At 45.9% G+C, this 27911-nt stretch overlaps 1 protein-coding gene across 1 annotated transcript; it reads left to right on the forward strand.

The window, feature by feature from the left end:
- Positions 1-4685: 4685 nt before the first annotated feature.
- Positions 4686-27898, forward strand: LOC132206909 (Fc receptor-like protein 3). Its single transcript, XM_059642007.1, has 6 exons — positions 4686-5016; positions 15981-16241; positions 18178-18459; positions 19239-19511; positions 20181-20465; positions 27483-27898. The coding sequence occupies exons 1-6, from the start codon at positions 4986-4988 to the stop codon at positions 27896-27898; spliced, it is 1548 nt and encodes a 515-aa protein (XP_059497990.1). The 5' UTR covers positions 4686-4985.
- The last annotated feature ends 13 nt before the right edge of the window (positions 27899-27911 follow it).

Raw genomic sequence — 27911 nt, forward strand, 5'->3', positions numbered from 1 at the left:
GGAAAGTAAGAGCTAGAAACAGGAGTCAGCTATTCACCCCTTTGGAAGACTGCTCGCCCGTTCCACGCAATCACGCCTGACCTCATCTCAACCTCAACTCTGCTTTCCTGCCCTGCTCCCTTTAACCCGTCACTGATTAAAAATCTACCTGACTCCTTCAATTTATTCAGTCTCCTGGCATCCACTGTACCCTCTCGTTGGGGGAGGAGTAGATTCCCATAGATTCCCATTCCCCTTCCCCCAGTTGAGAGGAGCCATTCCTCCTCATCTCTGTTTTCACTCTGCTCCAGCCCCTTATCCTAAAACAACGACTTCTCATTTTTAGGTCATCCCTCATGAGGAAACATCCTCTCTCCATCTGCTTTGTAGATCCCCTACTGACAAAAACAGGGGAATTTAAAAGGGACAAAGAAATGGTTGAGTAACTGAACACATACTTTGGTACTGCCTTCAGAAAGGAGCACACAAATCAGATGCCAGAAATGTTGGAGAACGCAAAATTCAGCGAGAGGCAAGAATTGAGGGAAATCAATATTATGAGAGAAATAGTGCTGGGAAAATTGTTGGTATTGAAGGTGGATAAATCCCCAAAGCCTGTTAATCTACATCCCAGAGTACTTCAGGGAGTGGTTCTAGTAATAGTGGATGCATTATGCAGGATTGTGTAGATCCTAGAGCAGTCCCTGCAGATTGGACGGTAGATAATGTCGCTCCAATATTCAAAGCGGCAGGCTGAGAGAAAACAGGGAATTATACGTCAGTAAACCTAACATTGGTAGTGGGGAAAATTCACGAATCCATTATCAAGGGCTTTATAGCGGATCATTTAGAAATCAGTGACAGGATCTGACAGAATAAGCATGGATTTATGAAGGAGAAATCTTGTTTGGCAAATCTGTTGGAAATCTATGATATGTAATTCGTAAAGTTGACAAGAGGGAGTCAGTCAATGTGGTATATTTGTACTTTCAGAAAGCTTTCATAAAGAGCCCAGCAAGAGAGATTATTGTGCAAGATTAGTGTGCACAGGATTGGGGGGAGCATTATTGAAATATAAAATTGGTTGGCAGGGAGGAACCAAAGAGTAGGAATTAATGGGCCCTTTTTAAATTGGAAGGCAGTGACTAGTGGAGTGCCACAGGGATCAGTACTAGGACCCCAGCAAGTCACAATATATACTAATGATTTTGATGAGGGAACAAAATGTAACATTTTAAAGTTTACAGATGATGCCAAGTTGGATGGGAGGGAGAACTGTGACGAGTATGCAGAGATACTTAAGCGTAATCTGGACAGGCTGGGTGAATGGGAGATACAGAACAAGTTGGACAAATGTGAGGTTGTTCACTTTGGAAGCAAAATCAAGAAAGCAGATTACTACCTGAATGTATGTAAACTGTGAGAAGGGATTGTGCAGCAGGACCTGGGTGCCCTTGTGCACCTGTTGCTGAAGGTAAGTATGCAGTACAGAAGGCAAATAGTATAGTAGCCTTCACTGAAAGAGATTTTGACTTCAAGAGCAGGGATGAGTGTGTCCAACGCCACGGCTCACAGTCTGAGGATTCAGGGTAGAGCTTTTAGGACAGAGATGAGGAGATATTTCTTCACCCAAAGGGTGGTGAGCCTTTGAAATTCATTACTACAGGAAGTAGTTGAAGGCAAAACATTGAATGCACTCAGGAGCCAATGAGATATAACACTTGGGATGAATGGGATCAAAGATTATGGGAAGAAAGCAGGATTAGACTATTGAGTTGGATGATCAGCCATGATCATGATGAATGGTAGAGCAGTCTGTAAGGGCCAGATAGCCTCCTCCTGCTCCAATCTTCTATGTTTCTATGTCAATCCCCCAATTTTGCATCTCATAACAACAATTAGATCTCCTCTCATTCTTTTAAACTCCAGACAGTATCAGCCAAAATTGCTCAATATCACCTCACAAGACAAAGCAATCATCTCTGGAATCATTCCAGTGAACCTCCTGTGATCTGCCTCCACTTCAAGTGCATCCCTCCCCAAGTACAGGGACCAAAGCTCTGCACAGTACTCCGGGTGTAGAAAAACTAACGGCTTGTACAAATGCAGCAACATTTTCAATACTTTTATACTCCATTCCTTTAGCAATAAATGCCGTTTGTCCTTCCTTACTACCTGCTGTAGCTGCGTGCTAGTTTTCCAAGATTCACACTCAAGGTCACTGAGATCCCTCTGCACTGACTTACTCTGAGGTTTCTCACCACTGAGATAATAAATTGCCTTTCTATTTTCAGCGGGGGTGTCATTCATGCTGTTGAACTTAGTTGCCAATATCCAGAGCATTGAGGATGTTTCAGACTAGTCTACTGAACAAGGAGCTAGGTCAGAACTGTGTTCTGATGTCACCTCCTACTCCTACACCAGATGCTATGAGCAGCCAAGCGCCCAGTCAATTCTGTAAAACCAAAAGAACAGTAGATGCTGTAAATCAGGAACAAAAACAGAAGTTGCTGGAAAAGCTGGGCTCTTCTGAAGAAGGGTCATCATGAGATGTTATGAGGATAACGTCCCTTCACTTTCTATATTTTCTGTAACTTCATGCTCTTTACCTGCTTACGCAGAGGTATGCAGACACTGCCTTAAAACTTGCTACCCGACTAGAATTAGGTATAAACTTTGTAAATCTTTATCTTCCTGCACAGGGCTATGTGGAAACTGCCTCGAAAAAGATTAGGTGGGCAGGATTTGTAAACGTGTGAGACTTCTGAGATCCTGTAAAATATGTAACTTCTGTTTCTGCTAAAGGGGTGGCTTGAAATTACATTCTGTTACTTCAGCAACTTGAAATCGCCTCCTGTCATTAGCAGTCACTTCGCGAACGATCAATACTGTATCCTGCTCTCTATGACTTTCGATGTAGCAATTATTTTTAAATCATGACATTGTCCGATGTAGTGATTGTTTCATGTAACATGCCATTGTGAGATGTAAAATTGCTTTGTGTACTATGCACTCGATAAGGTATCAAAAACGGGGACTGTCTGCAGCTCAGAGAGAATCGCTTGCGAGACTCAGCACTCTGTGATAATGGGAACTGCAGATGCTGGAGAATCCAAGATAATAAAATGTGGGGATGGATGAACACTGCAGGCCCAGCAGCATCTCAGGAGCACAAAATTTGACGTTTCGGGCCTAGACCCTTCATGTGCCGGGTTGAGTACAGTGATCCTCCACGGCTTGTACTCGCTTTGTAATAGAGGATGTGTTTTTCTAAACAGGTCAGTGTCTTGTTATTGCATCAAGTCGGTAAGGGTCTCCGAAAATGAACCTAACAATCCGACCCGAAACGTTAGTTCTGTTTTTTTCTTCTTCACAGAAGCTGCAAGACCTGCTCAGCTTTTCCAGCAACTTCTGTTCTTGTTGCAGTCAGATACATACCCTGCACACGAGAACCCATCAGTTGGCACTTACAGTTAGCCTTCTGTTCCAACACACAATCTCACTTCCTCAATCCCCCGTCACCTTCTGAGCTCCACTGAGCATGACCTTTTCAGAATGGAAACCTCTTGCCCCACAGCATCCTCTGCTCATCTGTCACTGCAATCCCCTTCTTTACCTTTCAGAATCAAATAACAATTTTCTGAGAGACTGTGCATTGGGGTGGTCATTTCTGTAAGAATAGAAGTTCAGTAAACAGTTACTGCAAGCAATCAGGAAGGTTTGCAGGATCTTCTGATTCATTGTGAGAGGAATTAAATACTAATGTGGGAGATTATGCTTCAGTGTCGTAGGGGATTGGTGTTTCTGCATCTGCAACATTATCCAGTGCGGCTCCCTGTCCTTACAGCAGGAAGCGATTACATCAGAGGCAGGTCAGACTAGGTTTGTCACACTTATACCTGTTATTTCTGTGTTTATAACCTGTAATGTTACATCTGTTTTTTTCTCTATTTCTCTTTCTCCACAGGTGCTAAAAGGCCTGCTGAGTTTCTCCAGCACTTTCAGTGTTTATAACCTATAATATAAACTCTCTTTCTCTCTCTCTCTGCACAGATGCTGCCCGACCTGGTAAGTTCTTCCAGCACTTTCTGCTTTTGCTTTAGATCTACAGCAGCCCTCAGTTTTTGTGTCATCAAGACTGCGATTCAGGTCATCGCCGTCCCAGTCCATGTCAGCATAGATTGTCTGTCTATTTATTTTCATAAATAATCTGTTTTTAACAGCACAGGATGGGAAAATGGTGTTTGTAATACTTTCAGCAGAGGAGGGTTAGTGAAACAGACCAGTGATGGTGCAAAGGGCAAAGGGGTTATTAATTCTGCAGAAAGGTAAATAGTGATATAAAACGGGGATGTAGTGAGGTGACGGGAATGGAGAGTAACTGTGGCTTGGTGAGCTGTGGAATTTGCTTCACTTTCTCCAGTGATTTCTGTTTCAGTCACAGATGTTGCTGGTTTAAAGGCTGACAGCCCTGACAATATATCATCGTCATGATGCTTGCAGGGGTCTATTCAGCCTGGGTGCTGACTGCTGAACTCTGATAAAGCTCAGCTTGCAAAGACGTTGTAGGGCTGATGTGGGGTTTCCTTTTCAGAGGCCGAGGGGTGTCTGCTCAAAGTGGTGCCACCGCTCGTGCTGTTTACAGTCGCCCACAGAGGGTGGAGATTGAATGGAACATTGAGTGGAAACTGCATCAAAACAGCAACACAGCTGTTCCCTCTGCCACTACATTTCCCTTTTCTCGTTCAGAACCAAAGCAGAAACACACTCAACTTTCTGACAGTGTGCCAGTGGGAAAATCAACACATTGCAGGCGGCCAGTTCTGTGAGGATGGAAGGCTGGTGCACAGCGGCAGCAAGCGATCTGGAAAGCTCACAGGATGTTCTGGCTCATAGTGAGGGGAACTGAATGTAAGGGTCGCGAGGTTATGCTTCAGTTCTAGAGGAGATTGGTGTTTCCACATCTGCAGTACTGTACGGTGTTGCTCAACTATCCTCATAGAAGGATGTTAATGCGTTGGAAACAGTTTAGAGAAGGTTTGTCACACTTAGACCAGTTATTTCTGTGTTTATAACCTGTAACATTAACTCTGTCTTACTCCTCTGTCTGTCTCCATGGATGCTGCCAGATCTGCTGAGTTTCTCCAGAACTTTCTGTTTTTGTTAGATCTCCAGCATTCCCCATAGTTTTTGTGTTTATGAATACTGTGATTCAGATCATTGTATTCCTGGTCCTGTCCCAGCACTCATCGTCTGAACATTTTATTTTTGTTTTAAAAACCCTGTGATGTCAAAACCAGATGGTCAGTGGCGCGGTGTGGATGTGCTGAACACTGGAAATATCAGTTCAACGCTTTTAGACGGTGTGTCCAAAAGTTGTCTACATGCAAACTGGCGATGCTGCTGTATTCCTTTCTGATTCAGGAGTGTCAGCCTGAGGATTGGGCGGGGGGTGGGGGAACAAAAACAAGAAACAGATGTGATGGGAGAGGCGGGAACAGAGTTAATGTCACAGTTTCTAAAGGCAGAACGCGCTGGAGAAACTTGGGCAGAAGAGAGAGAAAGAGAAACAAAGTTAACTTTTGAGTGCAGCGAACTCTCCGAACCGAGAGGGGTGGGAAAAGTCGGGGTTTTAATAGTTTGGACAGAGGAGGGGGGAGTGGAACAGATCAGTGATGGTGCAGGACAAAGGTGTTAACTGTGGCAAAAGGGGACTCGACATAACGGGGGCATGTTAAGGCCGGGGCGATGCAGAGTAATTGTGTCTTGGTGGGCTGCGAAATTTGCTTTGCTTTCACTTTCTGCAGTGATGCCGACTTCAGCCACAAATGTTGCAGGTTGAACAGCAGAAAGAGACGTGACGATATATCATTGTCACGCCAGCTACAGAAATCTGTACAACCTCTGCACTGGCCGCTGAACTCTGCTGAAGCGCAGCTTGCAAACACCTTGCAGGGCTGATATGGGCTTCCTCCTCGCGGGTGGCGGGCCGGGGGGTGGGGGGAGGTGTTGAGAGTGTCTGGGTGCCACGTCTTGGGGAGGTTTCCTGTCTCTCAGTCTCGAAGCTGGCGGTCAGACAGATGCTGGCTGCATTTTCTCTCCAATCTCAGAAGCAGCGAGGACTCCGGGCATGGGGACTGGCCGAGGGACGCATTCACGCTGTGCTTAGATCTGCTTCGAATACGAAATTCCCAGCGAACAGGGAACAGACTGATTCCGGACACCGACATGAACTGGAGTCGCAGAGTCATGTATCACGCGGAACGAGGTCCTTCGGCCCAACTTGTCCATCGCGACCAGGTTTCCTAATGGCCCACGTCTGTTTCTCTCCCCAGAGATGCTGCTCGACCTGCTGCGTTTCTCCAGTGATTTTTGTATTTCCTTTCCAAGGGGAGCGCTGCTCTCCCAGAGCCAGCGCCAGTTTTGTGGTTCAAATTGGTACAAATTGGTCACGTTTCTCAGTCCAGATTCTGCTTGTTCTCTGACAGACCAGGGTTGAGGAAAACTTGCATCCACACTGGGGATGGGAATTAGGATCTGGTTGCGATCTGTTGGGGTAGAATCGTCCCATGCTTTATTATGGTGGAGCATCGAACAGTACAACACAGGAACAGGCCTTTCGGCCCACATTGTCCGTGCCGACCCATGATGCCATTCTAGACTATCAGTGTGAGGTGATTCATTTTGGACCAATGGCAGATAGATGAGGGTGTTTTCTAGGTGGAATGAAGTGAAATACAATGAATGTTCAAAGAGCCTGTTGGAGTGGACTGGGTGCGTAGATCGTTACAATGTCACAAACAGGTTCAGAAAATAACCAAGAGCTGATGGAATGAGACAAAGATAAAGGCAAAGAACAGGAACCCACCAAGACTGCACCAACACATGATGCCTTTCTAACCTGAAACCCCTTTGCCTCCAGGCTGTCCCTATCCCTGTATTCCCAGCCTGGTCATGTATCTGTCAAGGTGCCTGTTAAATGAAGCTGTCGTATCTGCCTCCACCATTACCTCTGGCAGGGCATTGCAGACACTTACCACCCTCTGCGTAAAAAAGAAAACTGCCTCTCACATCTCCTTTAAACTCTCCCCCTTTTACCTGAAACCTGCGTCTGTTAGAAATGGACATTAATTCCCTGGGAAGAAAAATCTCCGACTATCCATTCTATCTGTGGTTGCTCCTCATCCTTCAACTTCCAAGTGAAAACAGATTGAGTTTGTCCAATCTCTCCTCTTGGTTAATGTCGTGGTGAAGTGTTTCTATACCTGCTTCAAATCTTTCACATCCCCCTGGTAGTGTGGCTACCAGAGCTGTCCACAATATTCCAAATGGGGACTGACTCATGTTCAATACAGCTTGTCTTTATATCGAGAGGACAGAAGTACAAGGACTCAGGAAATAATGCTGCAGTTGTACAAAACCCTGTTTAGACCCCACTTGGAGCAGTTCTGAGAACCACACTTGAAGGATAGATTGGCCTTGGAGAGAGTACAATGTTCATTTACAAGCACGATACCTAGGCTTTGGGGGCTAAGTTATGAGTAGATTTTACACAAATGAGGCCGGTTTTCTCCGGAATTTAGAAGGTCAAAGGTGACCTGATCAAACATGTTGACAGGAAAAGACAAGGTGGGTAAAGATAAACTATTTCCACTGTTCAGCGATTCTAGAAATGGGGACGACATTGTCTGAGAATTAGAACCAGACTGTTCAGGAGAGACATTGGGAAGTACTTCTGCACACGAAGGGTGGGAGATGTTTGGAAATCCCTCCGACAAATGGCATTGGATGCTGAGTCAGTTGTTAGTTTTCAGTCTGAGTGGGATCAATATTTGTTCAGCAACAATATGCAGGGGATAGGGCCAAAGGCACGGAAATGGAGCTTGGCCGCAGATCAGCCATTGCATGGTGGAACAGGCTGGAAGGGCTGAATGGTCTGTTCCTGTACCTTTGAATGGAACAATTTCGTTGGAAGTGCTCAAAAAGTTTGGAGAGAGCAGCCTCCTTTTGCCGTTTCTAAACTTATTGTCTTCTGTTCCAGGTAAATGTGTGAGAAAGAAGGCATCAATGTAGCAGGCACCAGGTCACACTGAATTGGGCTGATGTCCTGCAAAACCACATCAGGAATGTTGCAGGTCTCTGTACCTCTGATTCTCTGGAAGTATGTGTTACAGGGGAACCTTGTTCCTGACATACCCGTGCTGTTCTCTGGTTACATGAGGTTAAATTCTGCAGCAGAAAACACCCAACACTTCCTTCTCAGTTGCGAGAAAGTGAGGGAAAATTACCCTGGCCAACATAAAAATGAAACTTGGCAGACATAAGGACGGAAAAATAGTTGGGAGTCTGTATTACAGCATTTCGCGAGAGAGTCAGAGAGAGAGAGAGAAAGGAAAGATGAGCGTTTCAGGTTACTGTCCTTTGATTCCAAAATAATATTATTCAATCTTCTCAGAAAAGGATGCAAGTTATGCACACACGTGCACTAGGATCTGAAAATGTTGATTTGTGGATGGATCAGTATAATTTTATTATCTGCAAAGGGAAACAAAGTCTCCAACAATATAGGGGGGAGATACCTAACTGATCAGAGAATGAAAATACCATCTCTTTTAATCAGCATGAGGAGACTTACCAGGATGTTGCTTTGGGGGCTGGAGAGTTTCAGTGATGAAGAGAGATTGGACAGACTGGGTTTGTTTTCCTGGAGTTTGAAAAAGGGTGCCATGATTAACATACAAAATGAAAAGGGGCATTCATAGAGTAGACAGAAGTAACTTCTCCCTGACGAGAGAGGGATCAAGACCAGTGTGGGGACCTAGATTGATGTTAAGGGGCAGAAGGTTTAGAGGGGATGTGAGTAAAATCTTTTTTAACCGAGAGATCATAAAACCGTAAGACATAGGAGCAGAAATTAGGCCATTTGGACCATCAAGTCTGCTCTGCCAGTCAATCATGGCTGATAACTTCCTCAACCCCTTCTCCTGCTTTCTCCCCATATCCCTTGATCCCCCTGATAATCAAGAACCTATCTGTCTCAATATGAAATAAACTCAATAACCCGGCCTCCACAGCCTTCTGTGGCAGTGAATTCCATAGATTCACCACTCTCTAGCTGAGGATGTTTGTCCTTATCTCCCTTATAAAGGGCCTTCCTTTTCCTCTAAGACTGTGCCCTTGCGTCCTAGTCTCTCTTACCAATGGAAACATCTTCCCAACATCCACTCTGTCCAGGCTGTTCAGTATTCTGAAAGCTTCAATTAGACGTCCCCTCATCCTTCTAAACTCCAATGAGTATAGTCACAAAGTCCAGAAGCATTCCTCATATGCTAAGCTGCGCATTCCCAGGACCATTCTCATGAGCCTGCTCTGAAGCTGATCTAGGGAAGTCCATCCTTCCTGAGATATGGGGCCCAAAAATGCACACAATACTCCAAGTGTGGCCTTACAAAGTTTCAGTAGTTCATCCCTGCTTTTATATGCATGTCCTCGCAAAATAAAAGCCAACATTGCATTTGCCTTCCTGAGTACTGACTCAAGCTGCAAGTTTACCTTGAGAGAATCCTGGACTAGAACTCCCAAGTCTCCTTACACTTCAGACTTCTGAATTTTCTCCCCATTTAGAAAATAGTCCATGCTTTCATTCTTCTTACCAAAGTGCATTATCTTCCACTTGTCCATGTTGTACTCCATCTGCCAGTTCTTTGCCCACTTTCCTAACCTGTCCAGATCGTTCTGCAGCTTTGCCATCTCCTCATCACTACCTGTCCCTCCACCTATCTTTGTATCATCTGCAAACTTAGCCAGAATGCCCACAGTAGCTTTATCTAGATAATTAATGTACAAAATGAAAATTTGTGGCTCCCACACTGACCTTTGCGGAACACCACTTGTCACCAGCTGCCATCCTGAAGAAGACCCCATTAACCCCAATCTCTGCTTTCTGCCAGACGGCCAATTATCTATTCATGCCAGCACCATGCCTCTAACACCATGGGCCCTTATCTTACTTAGCAGCCACCTGTGTGGCACATTATCAAAGTCCTTCTTGAAGTCCTGGTAGATAACATCTATTGGTTCTCCTTGGTCTACCCTGTTCATTACTTGCTCAAAGAATTACAGTAGATTTTGTCAGGCATGAACTCCCGTTCCTGAAACCATGCTGACTTTGCCCTATTTTACCATACAATACCAAATATTCAGAAATCTCATCCTTTACAATGGGCTCCAAAGTCTTCCCAAATGCACTTTATTGTTTAAAAACCTAGAAATGTGGAGTCCTTTGCTTGTTTATGAAGAATGGCATGGTGACTGGGAACCGAAAGAGAGAGAAAATAGGAGGGGAAGATGCGGGGATAAATAAAAGACGAAGGGTACAAAGCACAAGTTGAAGGGGGATTGAAACAAGGGCGAGAAACCAATGGTGCCACCATGCACTTCATGTCAATTCCTATTTCTGCCTCCACTTCAATGAGATTTAACAGTTACCGGTGCCCATTGAGTTACCGAAAGGGCATATGCTGTTTCTCTGCTGCTTCCGCACTCATTGCTTTGACATTGTCTTTACTTTGCCATTTCCAGGACACTGTCACAAATAATGACATTTGCATTTCAATTCCCTTCTGTTTTCCAGTGAATCTCGCTCTCTGTGGGAACACCCAAGGTAGGAGGGAACTGCTGATTTCTTGAATATTTGTTTGGAAATTTGAAGTCTTGCTGGACAATCTTTTACGCGACCTTTTCCAAAACATGCTTCAAATGGGACTTGATCCCAGTCCTTCAGGTCCGGAGTTAGAGATAGTCCCTCAAAGATTGGGCACCAGAATCATTTTCAACTCTTTTCCTGTGTGGATATGCCACCAGTTTCAATGAGGATCAGTGACCAGTTTCATTGACTTGGTCACATTGGACAGAGTCCATTCAGTAAATCTGCACAACGTTTAACTCCACCACAATACTTCAAATGGGTGTGAGACTTAAAACAGGTTGTTTTGGAAGAAGAAATCAAATTTGTGATTATTTTGGAAAGGAGAACAAAAGAACGAAGTATTATTTAATTGGAGAGAAACTGCAGAAAGCTCCAATGCAAAAGGACTGGTAGCAGGGGGAAGGGACTTGTGCCTGAAACTGAGAAAGCTCGCACATGGGGCAGCACATAATCAAGAAGGGCTTATGGAATATTGACCATTATTTCAAGGGGGCTGGGGTATAAGAGTAGGGATGTCTTCTTGCAACTGTGCAGGTGCTGATGAAATCATAACTGGTGCACTGTGATCAGTTTTGCTCCCGTTAAGCAAACATTTCATTTCATTGGAGGCAATTCAGAGAGGGTTCATTTGGGCTGGACCTTGGTATGGAAAGATTGTCTCAGGAGAAAAGACTAAAAATGTTGGGACTATACTCACTGGAATTCAGAAGAATGAGAGGTGGTGTCATTGAAACATATAGAGGTTTGACAGTGTCAATGCCAAGAGGATGTTGCCCCATCATGGGAGAGTATAGGAGCAGAGGATACAGTCTCAAAATAATGAGGCACCAATTGGAGACTAAGATAGTCTCAGAGATATACAGCACAGAAACAGGCCCTTCCAGCGACATTGACCAAATGTGGACTTGCCTAATAGCAGCTCCTTCCAACTATCACTCTCTGATACTGTTGCCTAATAATGGCATAATTTGCACTCCCCCAATTTATTAACTTCCCTCAATGTCCTGGTTTATCCTTGTTCATAGCTATCTTAAAACATAAGCACCTGTGATCACTGTTACCAAAAGGCACTCCAACTGAATGGCCTCTCACCTGGCCAGGCTCATTAGCCAATACAAGATCCAATATGGACCCTCTTCTAGTGCAGTTTTAGATATTAAGACATTGGAGCAGGAGTTAGGCCGTTCAGCCCATTGAAACTGCTCCACTATTCAATCACGGCTGATAAGTTTCTCAACTCCTTTCTCCTGCCTTCTGTACATAATCTTTGATCCCCTTGACAATCAAGAATCTATTTCTCTCTGGCCTGGCCTCCACAGCCTTCTGTAACAATGAATTCCATAGATTCATCACTCTCTGGCTGAAGAAATTTCTCCTCATTCTTTACTCCAAGGTTGTGCCCTCAGGTCCTCGTCTGGTCCTGCCAATGGAAACATATTTCCAATGTTCACTCTAGCCAGGCCTTTCAGTATTTTGTAAGTTTCAGTTTGATACCCAGTTATCCTTCAAAACGCCATTGATAAATATTTAGAGTCCACGAACATTCCTCATATGTTAAGCCTTTCATTCCTGGATCATTCTCGTGAACCTCCTCTGGACCCACTCCAGGGCCAGTGTATCTTTCCTGACATATGGGTCCCAAAATTTCTCACAGTAATCCCAATGTGGATTGAGAAGAGCCTTATATAGCTTCAAAATTACATCTCCGCTTTTATGTTCCAGTCCTCACAAAATAAATGCCAACATTTCATTTGCCTTCCTAACCATCAACTCAACCTGCAAGTTTACCTTAGGAAAATCTGGACTAGGATTCCCAAGTCCCTCTGCACTTCAGATTTCTGAATTTTCTCCCCGTCTGGAAAAATAGTCTATACTTTTATTCTTCCTACCAAAGTGAATGATCCCATACTTGCCCAGATTGTATTTCATCTACAGATCCTTTGCCCACTGTCCTGACCTGTCTAAATCCTTTTGCAGCCTCCCCACCTCCTCAGTACGGCCTGTGGCCCCACCTATCTTTGTATCATCGCTAAACTTAGCCAGAATGCCCTTAGTTCCTTCAATTAGGTCATTGTTTCATAAAGTGAAGACCTTGTGACTGACCCTTGTAGATCTTGACTTGTCACTGGCTACCATCCAAGTAGGACCCTTTTATCACCGCTCTCTCTCCTTCCTGCCAGGCAGCCAATCTTCTATTCATGCTGGTACCTTGCCTCCAACACCATAGTCCCTTATCTTCCTCAGCAACCTTTTGTGCAGCACCTTGCCAAAGGCCTTCTGCCAGTCTAGGTCGGTAACATCTGTTGCTTCTCCTTGGTCTAACCTGTCTGTTACTGCCACAAAAAATTCTAACAGATTTACAGGTAACCATGCTGGCTGTGTCCTATTTTACCATGTACTTCCAAGTATTCAGAAATGTAATTCTTCACAATACGCTCAAAATCTTACCAATGGCCGAGGTCAGGCCAATCAGCCTGTAATTTCCCACCTTTTGCCTTACTCCCTTCTTAAACTGAGGTTACACTCGTGATTTTCCAGTCCTCTGGCTCCGTCCCTGTCTCCAGTGATTCCTGAAAGACCACAACTAACACCTCCACTATCTCTTCAGCTATCTCACTCAGAATTGTGGGGTGTAGTCCATCTGGTCCAGGTGATTTATCCACCTTCAGCCCATTCAGTTTTTCTTGCACCTTCTCCTTGGTGAGGGCCACCATACTCATCTCTGCCCTCCCACTGACTCTCTTGAATTTTTGGATGTTGATTGTGACTTGCACCTTGAAGACTGATGCAAAGTGTTTATTCAGTTCTTCAGCCATTTCTTTGTTCCCCATTACTACTGATTCACCATCATTTTCCAGCAGACCAAAGCCCATTTTTGCCTCTCTTTAGCCATTTATATGTTGAAAGAAACTCTTGCAATCTTCCTTTATATTGCTGGTTCCCTTGCCTATTTCTTGTATTGGATGTAACTAAGTACAAAACAATAAGGGAAACAATGTTTCATTAGTTAGCAATTACAGACCTTCATAGAAGAAGTGGGGAAATAAAGAAAGAAGGTAATAGTTAACATTGAAGTATTTCTTAATATAAACTAGGAAAATAAAGGAATCAAGTGAAAACTTCAGCAGTTTTTAATGAGTGCTTGCTGGGCCCTAGTCCCCTCTGTGCAGCTCGCACTCTGAGGGAACTCAGCTGCCTAGCCTCATGGCTACCGCTGCAAATGCCCAGGAACCCTCCTCACTGCTTGTTCTTCCCACATCGGGCTGTGATACCATCGCAGCCGCTGCTGCTGCCTCTGATCTCCTGCTGCCCGTGGAACATGCCCAGGCAGAAGCTGCTGGCAGTTCTGGTCACTGGGTAGGCAGGTCTCGGCCCGAAACACCAGCTTTCTTGCTCCTAAGATGCTGCTTGGCCTGCTGTGTTCATCCAGCTCCACACCGTATTATGTGGCATTGGGGCCTGCTTTCTCCACCAGCTATCTCGGACGTTGGGTTTGAGAGATTGCTATGGGCTGCTGAATGCCTCCCACCCCGGGCTGGGAAGCCACCACACCGAGCTGAGAGAAAGCCTCGCTGTGTTCACGCTGAGACCAGGAGAAGAAAACAGAAAAAAAACACCAAGACAGAAAAGAGGAAAATGAAAAAAGAGAATGAAATGGTCAGAGTGGATGGGCCCTGGCTGAAATGCTCGCTTCGGTCGCCATCTTGAAGTGGGTTCGTAAAAGAAGGAGAGACTTTAAAATTGTAATGTGGGCTGACCAAGGAGGAATTGTTCTTGGTCCAAAAATGGAAAGTATTTCACTTACACATGAAACTGGTGGGTATTATCACTGTGTGCTATATAGTGCATGGTCAAAAGCGAAATTGTTGAAGATGTCATCACTGCTAAGTGAACTTCGAATTTCATTTACATAGAAAGGCCCATGGAAGTGGAGTGTACAGTATTCAAGAAACAAACAACAGAACAGTGTAGGAACAGGCCCTTAAGCCCAAAAGGCTGTGCCAACACATGATGCCTTACTGAGCTGAACCCTTTCCCTCGAAGCTGTCCATATCCCTCTATTCCTTGACTGGCCATGTACCTGTAAAGATGCCTCTTAAATGCTGCTGCTGTATCCACCTCCACCACCTCCTCTGGCAGTGCATTGAAGGCACTTACCGACCTTTGTGTAAAAAGAACTTGCCTCTCACACCTCCTTTAAACTTTTCCCCCATTACCTAGAACGTACATCGCTTGTAGAATCAACAGGCTGAATTACCCCATTCTGATCCTACATCTTCTGGACCTTCAGTACAGGTTTGGTCCCCTGACCTGAGGAGGAGCCATAAGACCATAAGTAACAGGAACAGTATTATGCCATTTGGCCATCGATTCCTCTCCAACTTTCAACATGATCATGACCTCATGACCTCATTCTGATCCTACATCTTATAATCTTCAGGTCTTATGTCACTGAAAGGTGGAGGGGACTCAATGGTCAAATGCCATCCTTGCGCTCCTGTTTCTTGTGGTCATAGAATGATAAAATCCCGACATTGCGGAAGCAGGCCTTTCAGCCCATCAAGTCCACACTGACCCTCTGAAGTGCAACTACCCAGACCCAGGGCCATCCCATCTCTAACCCTGTATTTCCCATGGCTAATCCACCTGAGCCGGTACACCCTTGGACGCATTATGAGCAATTTGCCAGGGCCAATCTATCTAACCTGCACATCTTTGGACGGTGGGAGGAAACTGGAGCACCTCAAGGAAACTCTCACACAAAGGGAGAGCGTGCAATCTCCACGCAGTCACCCAACGGTGGAATCGATCCTGTGTTGCTAGGGCTATGCAGCATCAGTGCGAGCCACTGAGCCTCCCTGATGCCCTGTTTTATGGATCATCCTCAGGTCAGGAGAGCAAATCGATCTTCAACACTCCATCTAAGTTGCAAAAAGATTGACAGTAGTTGTCTGAGATAACAAAGTGTGGAGCTGGATGAACACAGAAGGCCAAGCAGCATCTGAGGAGCACAAAACATGACATTTCAGGCCTCGACCCTTCATCAGCTTTTGTGCTGCTAAGGTGCTGCTGAGCCTGCTGTGTTCATCCAGCTCCACACTTTGTTATCTCGGATTCTCCAGCATCTGCAGTTCCCATTATCTCTGACAGTAGTTGTCTGGGCTGGATTGAAAAAATATTGGGAATAGTTTGGCAGGACTGATGCTTGAAAATCCATTTTGGAAACAATGTGATAACGAATGTTGTAGGAGCAGTTCCCAGTGTAATGATGTGACTTTGCTTTCGATCTTAGCTGAACGAGTGGCTTTCTATGTTGTCCCAGTTTCACCTTTGGAAGGAGAGACACTGGAACTGAATTGTCAGCGCCAATACTATTATTGGTGGACAAAGCAGGACTTTACCTTTTATAGAAATGGAAAGAAGATCCATTCAATGAAGTCTACAACAGATGAATCTTCATATCACATTAAAGTAAAAAGCACCGGTGACAGTGGATTGTACAGTTGCAAAATTGATGGGTCAGAATCACAACGTGTTCACGTTCAAGTTCAAGGTACGTACCTGATATTCCATTCTGTGGTAGGCAATGTGCGTATTTCTCTTGATTTTTAATTTAAACACTGGAGGTATTCTCAGTCACAAAGTACAGCAGAATCTCTTTATTCCATCCTGTCTGTACTGCTAAAGTGACACGAGTTCTTTTGTCCCCAGCGCGAGGCCTCCACAACCTTGAACGTTCTGACACTTGAAGTGCTCATCCAAGTATTGTTTAAGCATTTGGGAGTTTTCCACCTCAACGACCCTCCCAGGCAGTGCATTCCACATTCCCACCATCCTCTGGGTATTACAAGCCTCAAGTTTCCCTCTAAGTCTAGTGCCTTTCAATTTAAATGGATGTCCTGCCTTGTTATTGGCCGTTTGAATAAGGGGAAAACCTGCTTCTTACTCCCTCTGTTTATGCCCCTCATCATCTTACACACCCCAATCAGGTCCCCCCTCAGCCTTCTCTTCTCCAAAGAAAACAGCCCGAGTTTACCCAGTCTCTCTTCATCGCCGAAATGCTCCAGCCCAGGCAATGTACTGGGGAGTCTCCTCTGCAACTCTTCCAGTGCAATCACATCCTTTCTGCGGTGATCCGGACTGCCACACAGTGCTCCAGCTGTGGCCTCACCAAAGTCCTATTCAGCTCCAACATCACCTCCCCACTTTTATAATCTATGCCTTCACTGACAAAGGCTAATGTCCCATATGCCTTCTTAATGGCCCTGTTAACCCAAGCTGCCTTTAATGGTTTGTGAGCAATGGCAAAGGTAGTAAAGTCACTGTGGTCCCACTGTCCCATTAGTGAGGGAGGGGAGTAGGAGGTGGTTTAACCTGAGGGTCACCACACCTCAGGCAAGGGGAGAGTCTGAGATGGAGATTCCATTGTGGTCACTCCAGCCAGTGTGGGATTTGAACAACACACTGTTGGAATCGTTGTGGATCAAAGACCAGCTAACCAGCCAACTGAGCTACCCAACACACAGCAATGGAATCTTCTCTCATCCTTCTAAACTCTGACCAACCTGCTCAGTCTCCCCTCATTAGACAAGCCTTTGTCTCTGTGTAGCTGAGAAAGTTGCAATCTGTCGATGTGACCCATGTCAATCATTGTGATCCATCATCACTAAATAGGGTCATACAATCACACAGCACAGAAACGTGCCCTTTATCCTAACTCACCCACGCTGACCAGGTTTCCCAAAGTGAACTTGTCTCATTTGCCTGTGTTTGGCCCATATCCCTCGAAACATTTCCAATCGTGTATCCATCCAAATGTCTTTAAATGTTGTAATTGTCCTCACCTCCACCACTTCCTCTGGCAGTTCCTTCCATGCATGTACCTCCCGCTCTGTGAGAAAGTTACCCCTCAGGTCCCTTTTAAATCTTTCCCCTGTTACCTTAAACCTCCAGGTTTGGATTGCCCTCACGTGGGAATTTGATTATTTACCTTATCTATGCCCCTCATGATTTTATACACCTCAAAGGTGACCCATCTGCTTCCAATGCTTCAGCTGATGCACCCTCTCCCGATAGCTCAATTCCCTTTTTGTTTTCTGGAATCCTGGGATGGGAGCAAGGCAAATGTTTATCCTCCTCATGTCTTTAAATAACTTTGTCCTATGGTCTTTCTCTACCTCTGTGTCAATATGAGGTATTTGAACTGGAAAGGCTTGGAGGGCAACAGACCAAATGGTTGTGAATGGAAGATTAGCTTAGGAAACTGGGTCAGCATGGACGAGTTGGGCAGAAGGGCCTGATTCTATGTTTTTTTTATGGCTTTGAGACAGAATTTCATATTTGGAAAGCAAAAGAAGGATAATGTTTTGCACTGTCCCCTGACATTTGTCACTAAATGCTCACCTTCTTTGCCCCTCATCACTGCTGTACCTTTCGCTCTGTGACTATAACAGTTGATAGATGAGCCCCGACTGTGTGTTACATTCCAGAACGCTTTGCCAAGCCCGTACTGAGGGTGGAGCCGGCGGCTGAAGTATTTGAGGGGCTCCGGGTCACATTGACGTGCATTGCTCGGAGAACACGGCGCTCCATCTGGCTTCACTACACATTTTACAGAGATGGCAGCGCCCTGGAGACAGCGCCGGATGCTGGCGGTGTGTACATGATCAACGCAGCGGCTGCAAACGTTTCTGGGAATTACGCCTGTGAAGCGATCGAGACAAATTCTGATCTGAGGAAGAGGAGCGACAATGTTCACATTTCCGTTAAAGGTAAGTATCTGTCATTATTGCAGAGTCTCCAGCACAAATTAAAGGCCTTTCGGCCCATTGAGTCAGAAACAGCCACCTCACTATTCTCTAATCCCCATTTCCCCAGCACTTGGCCCCAGAGCTTTGGCATCATGAGGGACCATTTAAACACTTCTTCAATGTGATGAGGGTTTCTGTCTCTCCCACCCTTACTGGCAGTGAGTTCCACATTCTGTGAGTGAAAGTGTTTTTCCTCACAACGCCTCTAAACTTCCTGCCCCTTATCTTTAATGTCTATGCCCACTGCCTGGGCCATTGGTCCCTCTACCAAAGGGAAAACAAGTTTCTTCCTGTATTCTCGACCTATGCTCTTCATCATTTTATACCTCTCAATAATGTCTCCCTGTCTCAATCTCCTCCGATGTAAGGAGAACAATCCTAGTCTGTTCAATCTCTCTCCATCACTGAAAATCTCCGTCCCCCAAGGCAGCCTCCTGATAAATCTCCCTCTGCACCCTCTCCCAGTGCTAACACATCCCTCCAACAATGTGGAGAATGGGTGAACCAGACACAACGCTCTCACTGTGGTTGCACGTTTTCATTCCAAACGTGTTGTGGTCATCACCAAATCTGAGCTTCACCTGACATGATGCTAACCGCCTTCATTGACCTTGAAGGAGTTTAGGAGTCTCCCGTGCTGACTCTGTCTCAGGATTTTCTTGCTCTCATTCTAATCACTGAGCTTTCCCAAGCTCAGACACTCGACAGCTCAAACGGAAACATGTCCTTTTGCTTTCCAGAGGCATTCGCTGTCCCTAAGCTGACCGTGTATCCTGAGGGACAGCTAGTTGATGGTCAATGGTTTAAGCTGATGTGCTCGGTTGAAGAGAATCTCTCCGAAGCTTCCTTGCAGTACGGCTTTTACAGAAATGGGATCCCTATCCAGTCTCCATCCGACCACAGCAATTCCATCTCTGAGCCAGCTCGTCCGGCCGACTCGGGTACTTACCATTGCGAAGTTACGGGCAGTAAGGTGCGGAAATGCAGTAATCAGCTCCATTTGTCCATCAGGCGTGAGTACCGTTTATTATTGTTCCTTTCTTTAAACTGTGAAGGATTCAAAGTAGAGACAGATTATCATCATTCCCCACATCCACAGCCATATATTAGAGCTGTAGAGACAAACAGCACAGGGTAATGAGTCACCCATTTAGGATTGATATGTGGAGAAATGTTTTCACCTCGAGAGTGGGAAGCCTGTGGGATTCACTTCCCCAGAAAATTATGGAAATTATTATATGGGAGTTGGCCATTTGGCCCTTCCAGCCTGTTCTGTCCGCGCAATGGGATCATGGATGATCATCTGACACAGTTCACTGCCCCCCACTGTCCCCTTGGCCCATGTGAACTCTATCCAACTCCTTCCTGAACAGCAAGCAATGTTCTCAGCCCAAACACATTCTGTGACAAAGAATTCCACAGGATTTCCACTCTCCCAGTGAAGACATTTGCCCCCATCTCAGTCCTACCCTGTCTCCTTTAGACAATGAGCCCACAGCCTGAAACATCCCTCTGTACAATTAGGGATGGGCAATAAATGCTGGATTACCCAGTGACACACATCCAAAGACTGAACATACAAAAATGGATATGAGAATGGATGTGATTGTGATTAAGTTCTTAGTTGAGTTTGCAATTAACTCTGCCAAGCAAAGGGACCTAACATTTGTTTATATTTGCAGGAATTCCAGTGTCAAAGCCAGAACTAGTAATTCAATCAGGAAAGGAGCTAATCGAAGGAGATATGGCATCCTTAATCTGTTCAGTCTCCAATGGCTCTCTGCCGATTTATTACCAATTCTACAAGGGCTCAAGTGTGGAGCTGTACTGGGAGCTTTCCAACAGTACTAAGCTTGTTTATAACATTGAAACCATCAGCAGAAAAGACAAAGGGATTTACCATTGCTCGGTGAGAAATGAGGTGACAGGCCCTTTGCACAGTGAAGACATAGAGATCACAGTGATAGGTGAGTTCAGAAGGACTCTCTCCTAAAGAGTAACTGATCCATCGGCTCAGGGACCACTGCTGATGAGATCTCTCAAAACTAGTGTATTGTCATTGAAGACGTCACTTTGGATTAAAGTGACACAGCCTTGGATATTAGAGTCATAGAGGTATCCAATATGGAACAGGCCCTTCAGCCGAACTTGTCCACGCCGAACAGGTTTCCCAAAAAGTCCCATTTGCCTGCATTTGGCAATTTCTTTTGAATGTTGTCATTGCCGCTACCATTTCCTCTCGCAGCTCATTCCATATGTGCACCACCCTCTGTGTGAAAATGTTTCCCCTCACATACCTTTCCGATCTCAGCTTATCCAGTGCCCTTTAGATTTAGCCCCCACTACCCTGGGGAGAAGTCCTCGGCTTTATCACCTTACATATTCCCCTCAGGATTTTATAAACCTCTCTGAAGTCACCGCTCAGCCTCCAATGTGTCAGAAATTAAACCCCCAGCCTATCCAGCCTCTCGTTATATTTCAAACTTTCTAGTCTCGGTGACATCCTTCTAAAGGTTTTTGGCACCATTCCCTGCTTCAGAACAACTTTCCTGTAGCAGGGTGAACAGAATTGTACACAGTACAATTACCAAGAACATCCTCAGATTCAATGACTCCCATCGTTCTTCCAAACCCCAGCCAATATAGTTTTCTCCTCGCCCATGATAGCTTCTACACCATCTGATGCTCGATCATTCTTGTTGCTGCCATATCTATTCCAGCTCGTACAGAGCTATATCACCCACACTGCTTCCCTCCCTGTCATTTCCAAAAATCATGCACCCCCTGAATATTTGGTTAGATATTTTGCTGGAGAACCAACACCTGCCCCATCTCTTCTGATCTTCTGTCCAAAATATAAAGGTGTGTTATGTTAATGAGCAAAGTGTTGATTTTGGGCAGAATACCAGGCATTTAGAGTGTGAAGGGAGGTGATTGGTCAAGTGTTGATGATTGTCAGGGTGGGGTTTGGGCTTGGTATTTTTCAGGGTGTATTTTTAAAATCACAATTTGGAGAGACATTGTCAGAAGACTGCATTTCTGAGAAGAGACTGACTTACACGACCTATTTAGAAGGTAGTTCGAAGTAATTCCCCTCACTTTTGTTTCGGAATCACACAGAGTTCCATGCTGGGTAAGGATGGCTGGTTTCCTTCTCCCAACAACAGCATTTTGTCTCTGTTCAGCATGATTTCATGAGCCATTCAGTTTCACCATTACTGAGACAGTAGGAACTGCCGATGCTGGAGAATCTGAGATAACACCATTTTATTTCAGTTTCACCATTACTGAGCTTGCTTCTCACTTCCCGATTCTAAAAATGAACTGAACTTAAATTATATACAACAAACAGTGTGCAATCTTTGGTGAACGATGACAGGCAGGCCTACTCCATTGGGAGTTATGTATTCACACGTGGGACATGGGCAATGCAGTCCCCGTCCCACGTTGCCCCGCTTTGAGAAGGTGGTGGTGAGTTGCCTTGTTGAATCACTGCATCCATGTGCTGTCAGTTGACCCACATTGCCCTTAGGGTGAGAATTTGAAATGTGGAGCTGGCTTAAGGAACAGATATTGCATGTCCTTGACAGGTATGTCCCTGTCAGGCAGGGAGGAAGCGATAAGGGAAGGGAACTGTGGTTTAATAAAGAAATTGTATCTCTTGGTAAGCGGAAGAGGGAGGCTTATGTGACAATGAGATGAGATGGTTCAGATGAGGCGATGGAGAGTTACAGATTAGCTAGGAAGGATTTAAAGAGACAGTTAAGAAGAGCAACGGGGGGACATGGGCAGACATTGCTGGATAAAATAAAGGAGAACCCTAAAGTTTTGTATAAGTATGTGAGGAATAAGAGGATGACTAGGTTAGGAATAGGGCCAGTCAAAGACAGAAGTGGGAAGTTGTGTATGGACCCTGTGAAGATTGGAGTGGTGCTAAATGATTATTTCTCATCTGTTTTCACTGAGGAACAGGAGAATATTGTAGAACAGATGACTGAGTTACGGGCTACTAGAATTGAAAGGATTAAGGTGAGTAAGGAGGAGGTGTTATCAATTCTAGAAGGTGTGAACATAGATAAATCCCCTGGGCTAGATGGAATTTTTCCAAAGATTGCCTGGGACGCTAGGGCGGAGGTGGCGCAGCCTTTGGCCTTGACCTTTGAGTCCTCATTGTTGACAGGTTTAGTGCCAGAGGACTGGAGGGTTGCAAATGTTGTGCCCTTGTTCGAGAAGGGCAGTAGGGATGACCGAGACAATTATAGACCTGTGAGCCTTAGGTCTGTTGTAGGAAAAATTTTGGAAAGGATGATAAGAGATAGGATTTATAATAATCTAGCAAACAACAATTTGATTGGAGAGAGTCAACATGGATTCGTCAAGGGCAGGTCGTGTCTCACAAACCTCGTTGAGTTTTTTGAGAAGGTTACCAAGCATATGGATGAAGTTAGGGCAGTTGATGTGGTGTACATGGACTTCAGTAAAGCCTTTGATAAGGTTCCACATGATAGGCTATTGGAGAAAATACAGAGGCACGGGATTGAGGGAGAATTAGCAATTTGGATTAGAAACTGGCTTTCTGTAAGAAGGCAACGAGTGGTGGTTGATGGAAAATATTCAGCCTGGAGTCCGATTACTAGTGGTGTGCTTCAAGGATCTGTTTTGGGACCACTGCTGTTTGTCATTTTTCTAAATGACTTGGATGCAGGCATAGGTGGATGGATTCGTAAGTTCGCAGATGACACGAAAGTCAGTGGAGTGGTGGACAGTTTGGAAGAATGTTGCAAGTTGCAGGGAGACTTGGATAAACTGCAGAATTGGGCCGAAAGGTCGCAAATGGAGTATAATACGGATAAATGTGAGGTGATTCACTTTGGGAGGAATAATAGGAAGGCAGAATACCATGTCAATGGAAGGATTCTTGGTAGTGTGGATTTGCAGAGGGATCTTGGTGTCCATGTAGATAGATCCCTGAAAGTTGCCACCCAGGTTTATAGTGCTGTTCAAAAGGCTTACGGTGTTTTAGGTTTTATTGGTAGAGGGACTGAGTTCCAAAGCCGTGATGTCATGCTGCAACTGTACAAAACGCTAGTGTGGTCTCATTTGGAATATTGCGTGCAGTTCCGGTCACCCCATTATAGGAAGGATGTGGAAGCATTGGAAAAGGTGCAGGGGAGATTTACCAGGATGTTGCCTGGTCTGGAGCGCAGGCCTTATGAAGAAAGGCTGAGGGACTTGGGTCTGTTCTCATTGGAGAGAAGGAGGCTAAGAGGAGATTTACTAGAGACATACAAGTTGATCAGAGGATTAGATAGGGTGGACAGTGAGAGTCTTTTTCCGTGGATGATGACTTCAGCTGTACAAGGGGGCATAGCTACAAATTGAGGGGTGACAGATATAAGACAGATATCAGAGACAGGCTTTTTACACAGAGAGTGGTAAGGACGTGGAGCACCCTGCCTGCGAATGTAGTGAACTCAGCCACATTAGGGGCATTTAAACAGTCGTTAGATAAGCATAAGGATAATGACGGGATAGCGTATCAGAGATAATAGGAACTGCAGATGCTGGAGAATCCAAGATAATAAAATGTGAGGCTGGATGAACACAGCAGGCCCAGCAACATCTCAGGAGCACAAAAGCTGACGTTTCGGGCCTAGACCCTTCATCAGAGAGGGGGATGGAGTGAGGGTTCTGGAATAAATAGGGAGAGAGGGGGAGGCGGACCGAAGATGGAGAGAAAAGAAGATAGATGGGGAGGAGAGTATAGGTGGGGAGGTAGGGAGGGGATAGGTCAGTCCAGGGAAGACGGACAGGTCAAGGAGGTGGGATGAGGTTAGTAGGTAGGAGATGGAGGTGCGGCTTGGGGTGGGAGGTAGGGATGGGTGAGAGGAAGAACAGGTTAGGGAGGCAGAGACAGGTTGGACTGGTTTTGGGATGCAGTGGGGGGAGGGGAAGAGCTGGGCTGGTTGTGTGGTGCAGTGGGGGTAGGGGACGAACTGGGCTGGTTTTGGGATGCGGTGGGGGAAGGGGAGATTTTGAAGCTGGTGAAGTCCACATTGATACCATTGGGCTGCAGGGTTCCCAAGCGGAATTTGAGTTGCTGTTCCTGCAAACTTTGGGTGGCATCATTGTGGCACTGCAGGAGACCCATGATGGACATGTCATCTAAAGAATGGGAGGAGGAGTGGAAATGGTTTGCGACTGGGAGATGCAGTTGTTTGTTGCGAACTGAGCGGAGGTTTCTGCAAAGTGATCCCCAAGCCTCCGCTTGGTTTCCCCAATGTAGAGGAAGCCACACCGGGTACAGTGGATGCAGTATACCACATTGGCAGATGTGCAGGTGAACCTCTGCTTAATGTGGAATGTCATCTTGGGGCCTGGGGTAGGGGTGAGGGAGGAGGTGTGGGGGCAAGTGTAGCATTTCCTGCGGTTGCAGGGGAAGGTGCCGGGTGTGGTGGGGTTGGAAGACAGTGTGGAGCGAACAAGGGAGTCACGGAGAGAGTGGTCTCCCCGGAAAGCAGACAAGGGTGGGGATGGAAAAATGTCTTGGGTGGTGGGGTCGGATTGCAGATGGCGGAAGTGTCGGAGGATGATGCGTTGTATCCGGAGTTTGGTGGGGTGGTGTGTGAGAACAAGGGGGATCCTCTTTGGGCGGTTGTGGCGGGGACGGGGTGTGAGGGATGTGTTGCGGATGTATACCCGGTGTGGCTTCCTCTACATTGGGGAAACCAAGCGGAGGCTTGTGGACCATTTTGCAGAACACCTCCGCTCAGTTCGCAACAAACAACTGCACCTCCCAGTCGCAAACCATTTCCACTCCCCCTCCCATTCTTCAGATGACATGTCCATCATGGGCCTCCTGCAGTGCCACAATGATGCCACCCAAAGGTTGCAGGAACAGCAATTCATATTCCGCTTGGGAACCCTGCAGCCCAATGGTATCAATGTGGACTTCACCAGCTTCAAAATCTCCCCCTCCCCCACTGCATCCCTAAACCAGCCCAGTTCGTCTCCTCCCTCCACTGCACCACACAACCAGCCCAGCTCTTCCCCTCCCCCCACTGCATCCCAAAACCAGTCCAACCTGTCTCTGCCTCCCTAATCTGTTCTTCCTCTCACCCATCCCTCCCTCCCACCCCAAGCCGCACCTCCATCTCCTACCTACTAACCTCATCCCACCTCCTTGACCTGTCTGTCTTCCCTGGACTGACCTATCCCCTCCCTACCTCCCCACCTATACTCTCCTCCCCACCTATCTTCTTTTCTCTCTATCTTCCGCCCGCCTCCCCCTCTCTCCCTATTTATTCCAGAACCCTCACCCCATTCCCCTCTCTGATGAAGGGTCTAGGCCCAAAACGTCAGCTTTTGTGCTCCTGAGATGCTGCTGGGCCTGCTGTGTTCATCCAGCCTCACATTTTATTATCTATTGATGGGATAGTGTTGGGGGGTGGGCTTAGATTAGTTCACAAGCCGGCGCAACATCGAGGGCTGAATGGGCCTGTTCTGTGCTGTATTGTTCTCTGTTAAATATTCTATTATGGCCCGGTAACACTGAAGAAACGTCCGATATGTTTCCATTTCAAGATGCTGAGTGGCTCACAGGGGAATTTGTACTGGTGTTCCCATATATCTGCTGCTTTTGTCCTTCTGGATGGAAGTGGCTGTGGAGTTGCAAGATGCTGCTGAGAATCTTTGGTGAATTTCAGTGTGTAGATGGTACACACTGCTGCAACTGTGTGTCAGTGATGTAGGGATTAGATGTTTGGGGATGTGGCAATCAAGTGTGAGTAGCTTTTTCTATGGATGGTGTTGAGCTTCTCAAGAGTTGTTGGAGCTGCCTCCAACCAGGCAAGTAGGGAGTATTCCATCACACTACTGACTTGTGTAATGTCGATGTTGGGCAGGAATTGGTGTGTCAGGAGGTGAATTGCCCACTGCCGGATTCCGAACCTCTGACCTGCTCCTATAGTCACAGTATTTATTTGGGTAGTCTGATTTAGTTTCTGGTCAATGATAAACTCTAGGACGTTGATAGTGGGGAATTCAATGATGGTCAGACCATTGAATGTCAAGGGCAATGGTTAGATTCTGGAGTACTGTGTACATTTCTGGCCATCTTACTGCAGGAAGGGTGATAGCACTGGAGGGGGTACAGAAGATGGGGTACAGAACCAGGTTGTTTCCTGGGTTGGAACAAGTGAGCTGTAAGGAGAGAGTAGATAGGCTGGGATTGTTTCCTTTCGAGCAGGGAAGGCTGCAGAGGGTCATGAATGAGGTGCATCAGATTATGAGGGGGGTGGACAGGGTGAATGGAGAGCATCTGTTCCCCTTGGTTGAGAGGTCAGTCATGAAGGGGCACAGATTTAGTGTAAGGGACAGGAGATTCTGAGGGGATTTGACAGAAAAAAATCTTTTTCACTCCGAGGTTCATGCAAAAGGGACGAGAGTGGCGAGCAGAAACCTAAAATAAACGTTTAAAATATATTTGGAGGAGCACTTGTCACACCATAACATTTCAGGATATGGGGCCAGGGCGGGAAATTGGAATTAGCGCACCTTTCGGGATAGTTATTGTCAGTGCAGACGCAATGGGCCGAAGGGCCTGTTCCACGCTGTATGACGCAATGGTCACATTCCCCAAGGGTGTTGGCCGTGTGAGGGCATTCAGTCATGGTAGCGCCATTAACATCACGGGCTCAATGGTTAGATTCTCTGTCAATGGTAACCCCCAGGATGTTAATACTGAGGGAAGCAGTAACGGCAACGCCACTGAACATCGGGGGCACGATGGTTAGATTTTCTTTCTCTCAATGATAATCTCCAAAATGTTGATAATTGGGGAGAATTAAAGCTCTCCATTAGATTTTAAATCCATCAAACTGCTTCACTCCCTTTTAAATTGTTTGCATTAAACTGGTCCCCAGTGACAGCCTCAATCGATGGGCGAACTCCATGGTTTTGAACTCGGTGTGTTTTCTCCTCAGTTCCTGTCTCAGATGCTGTGCTGATACCCCGCACCAACGGGACTGAGATACAGCCCGGGGACCGCCTTGTTCTCCGGTGCCTGGTGAGGGAAGGCACTGAGCCCCAGTTCATTTGGTACCGAGACAACGTGCCGCTAAGGAACGGCAGTGCGAGCTCCCATGTGACTGCCGATGGTGGTGAGCTGGTTATTCATTCATTCCGGAGAGACAGTGTCGGGAGGTATCACTGTGCAGCGATCAACACAGGAACCGACGGCACCATTTTTAACGTGACCAGCGACTACATCGAATTCACGCTGCGAGGTAACAGTGACAGTCAGATCAGACACAGACAGAGCACAGGGAAAGGCCATTCGCTCCATCCAGTCCGTGCCAGTCAGAAACAATTAACCATCTCAGTTAGGAAGGTGACGTGAGGTTATTAATCCA

This window comes from Stegostoma tigrinum, chromosome 44 (assembly GCF_030684315.1).
Source record: "Stegostoma tigrinum isolate sSteTig4 chromosome 44, sSteTig4.hap1, whole genome shotgun sequence".
Taxonomy (NCBI): domain Eukaryota; kingdom Metazoa; phylum Chordata; class Chondrichthyes; order Orectolobiformes; family Stegostomatidae; genus Stegostoma; species Stegostoma tigrinum.

Excerpts from the sequence above, each read along its gene's own strand:
- LOC132206909 (XM_059642007.1), top strand. The coding sequence starts at position 4,986 with ATGTTAATGCGTTGGAAACAGTTTAGAGAAG. Across the intron at positions 18,460-19,238 it reads TGTTCACATTTCCGTTAAAG|AGGCATTCGCTGTCCCTAAG; the intron begins GTAAGTATCTGT and ends TTTGCTTTCCAG. Across the intron at positions 19,512-20,180 it reads GCTCCATTTGTCCATCAGGC|GAATTCCAGTGTCAAAGCCA; the intron begins GTGAGTACCGTT and ends TTATATTTGCAG.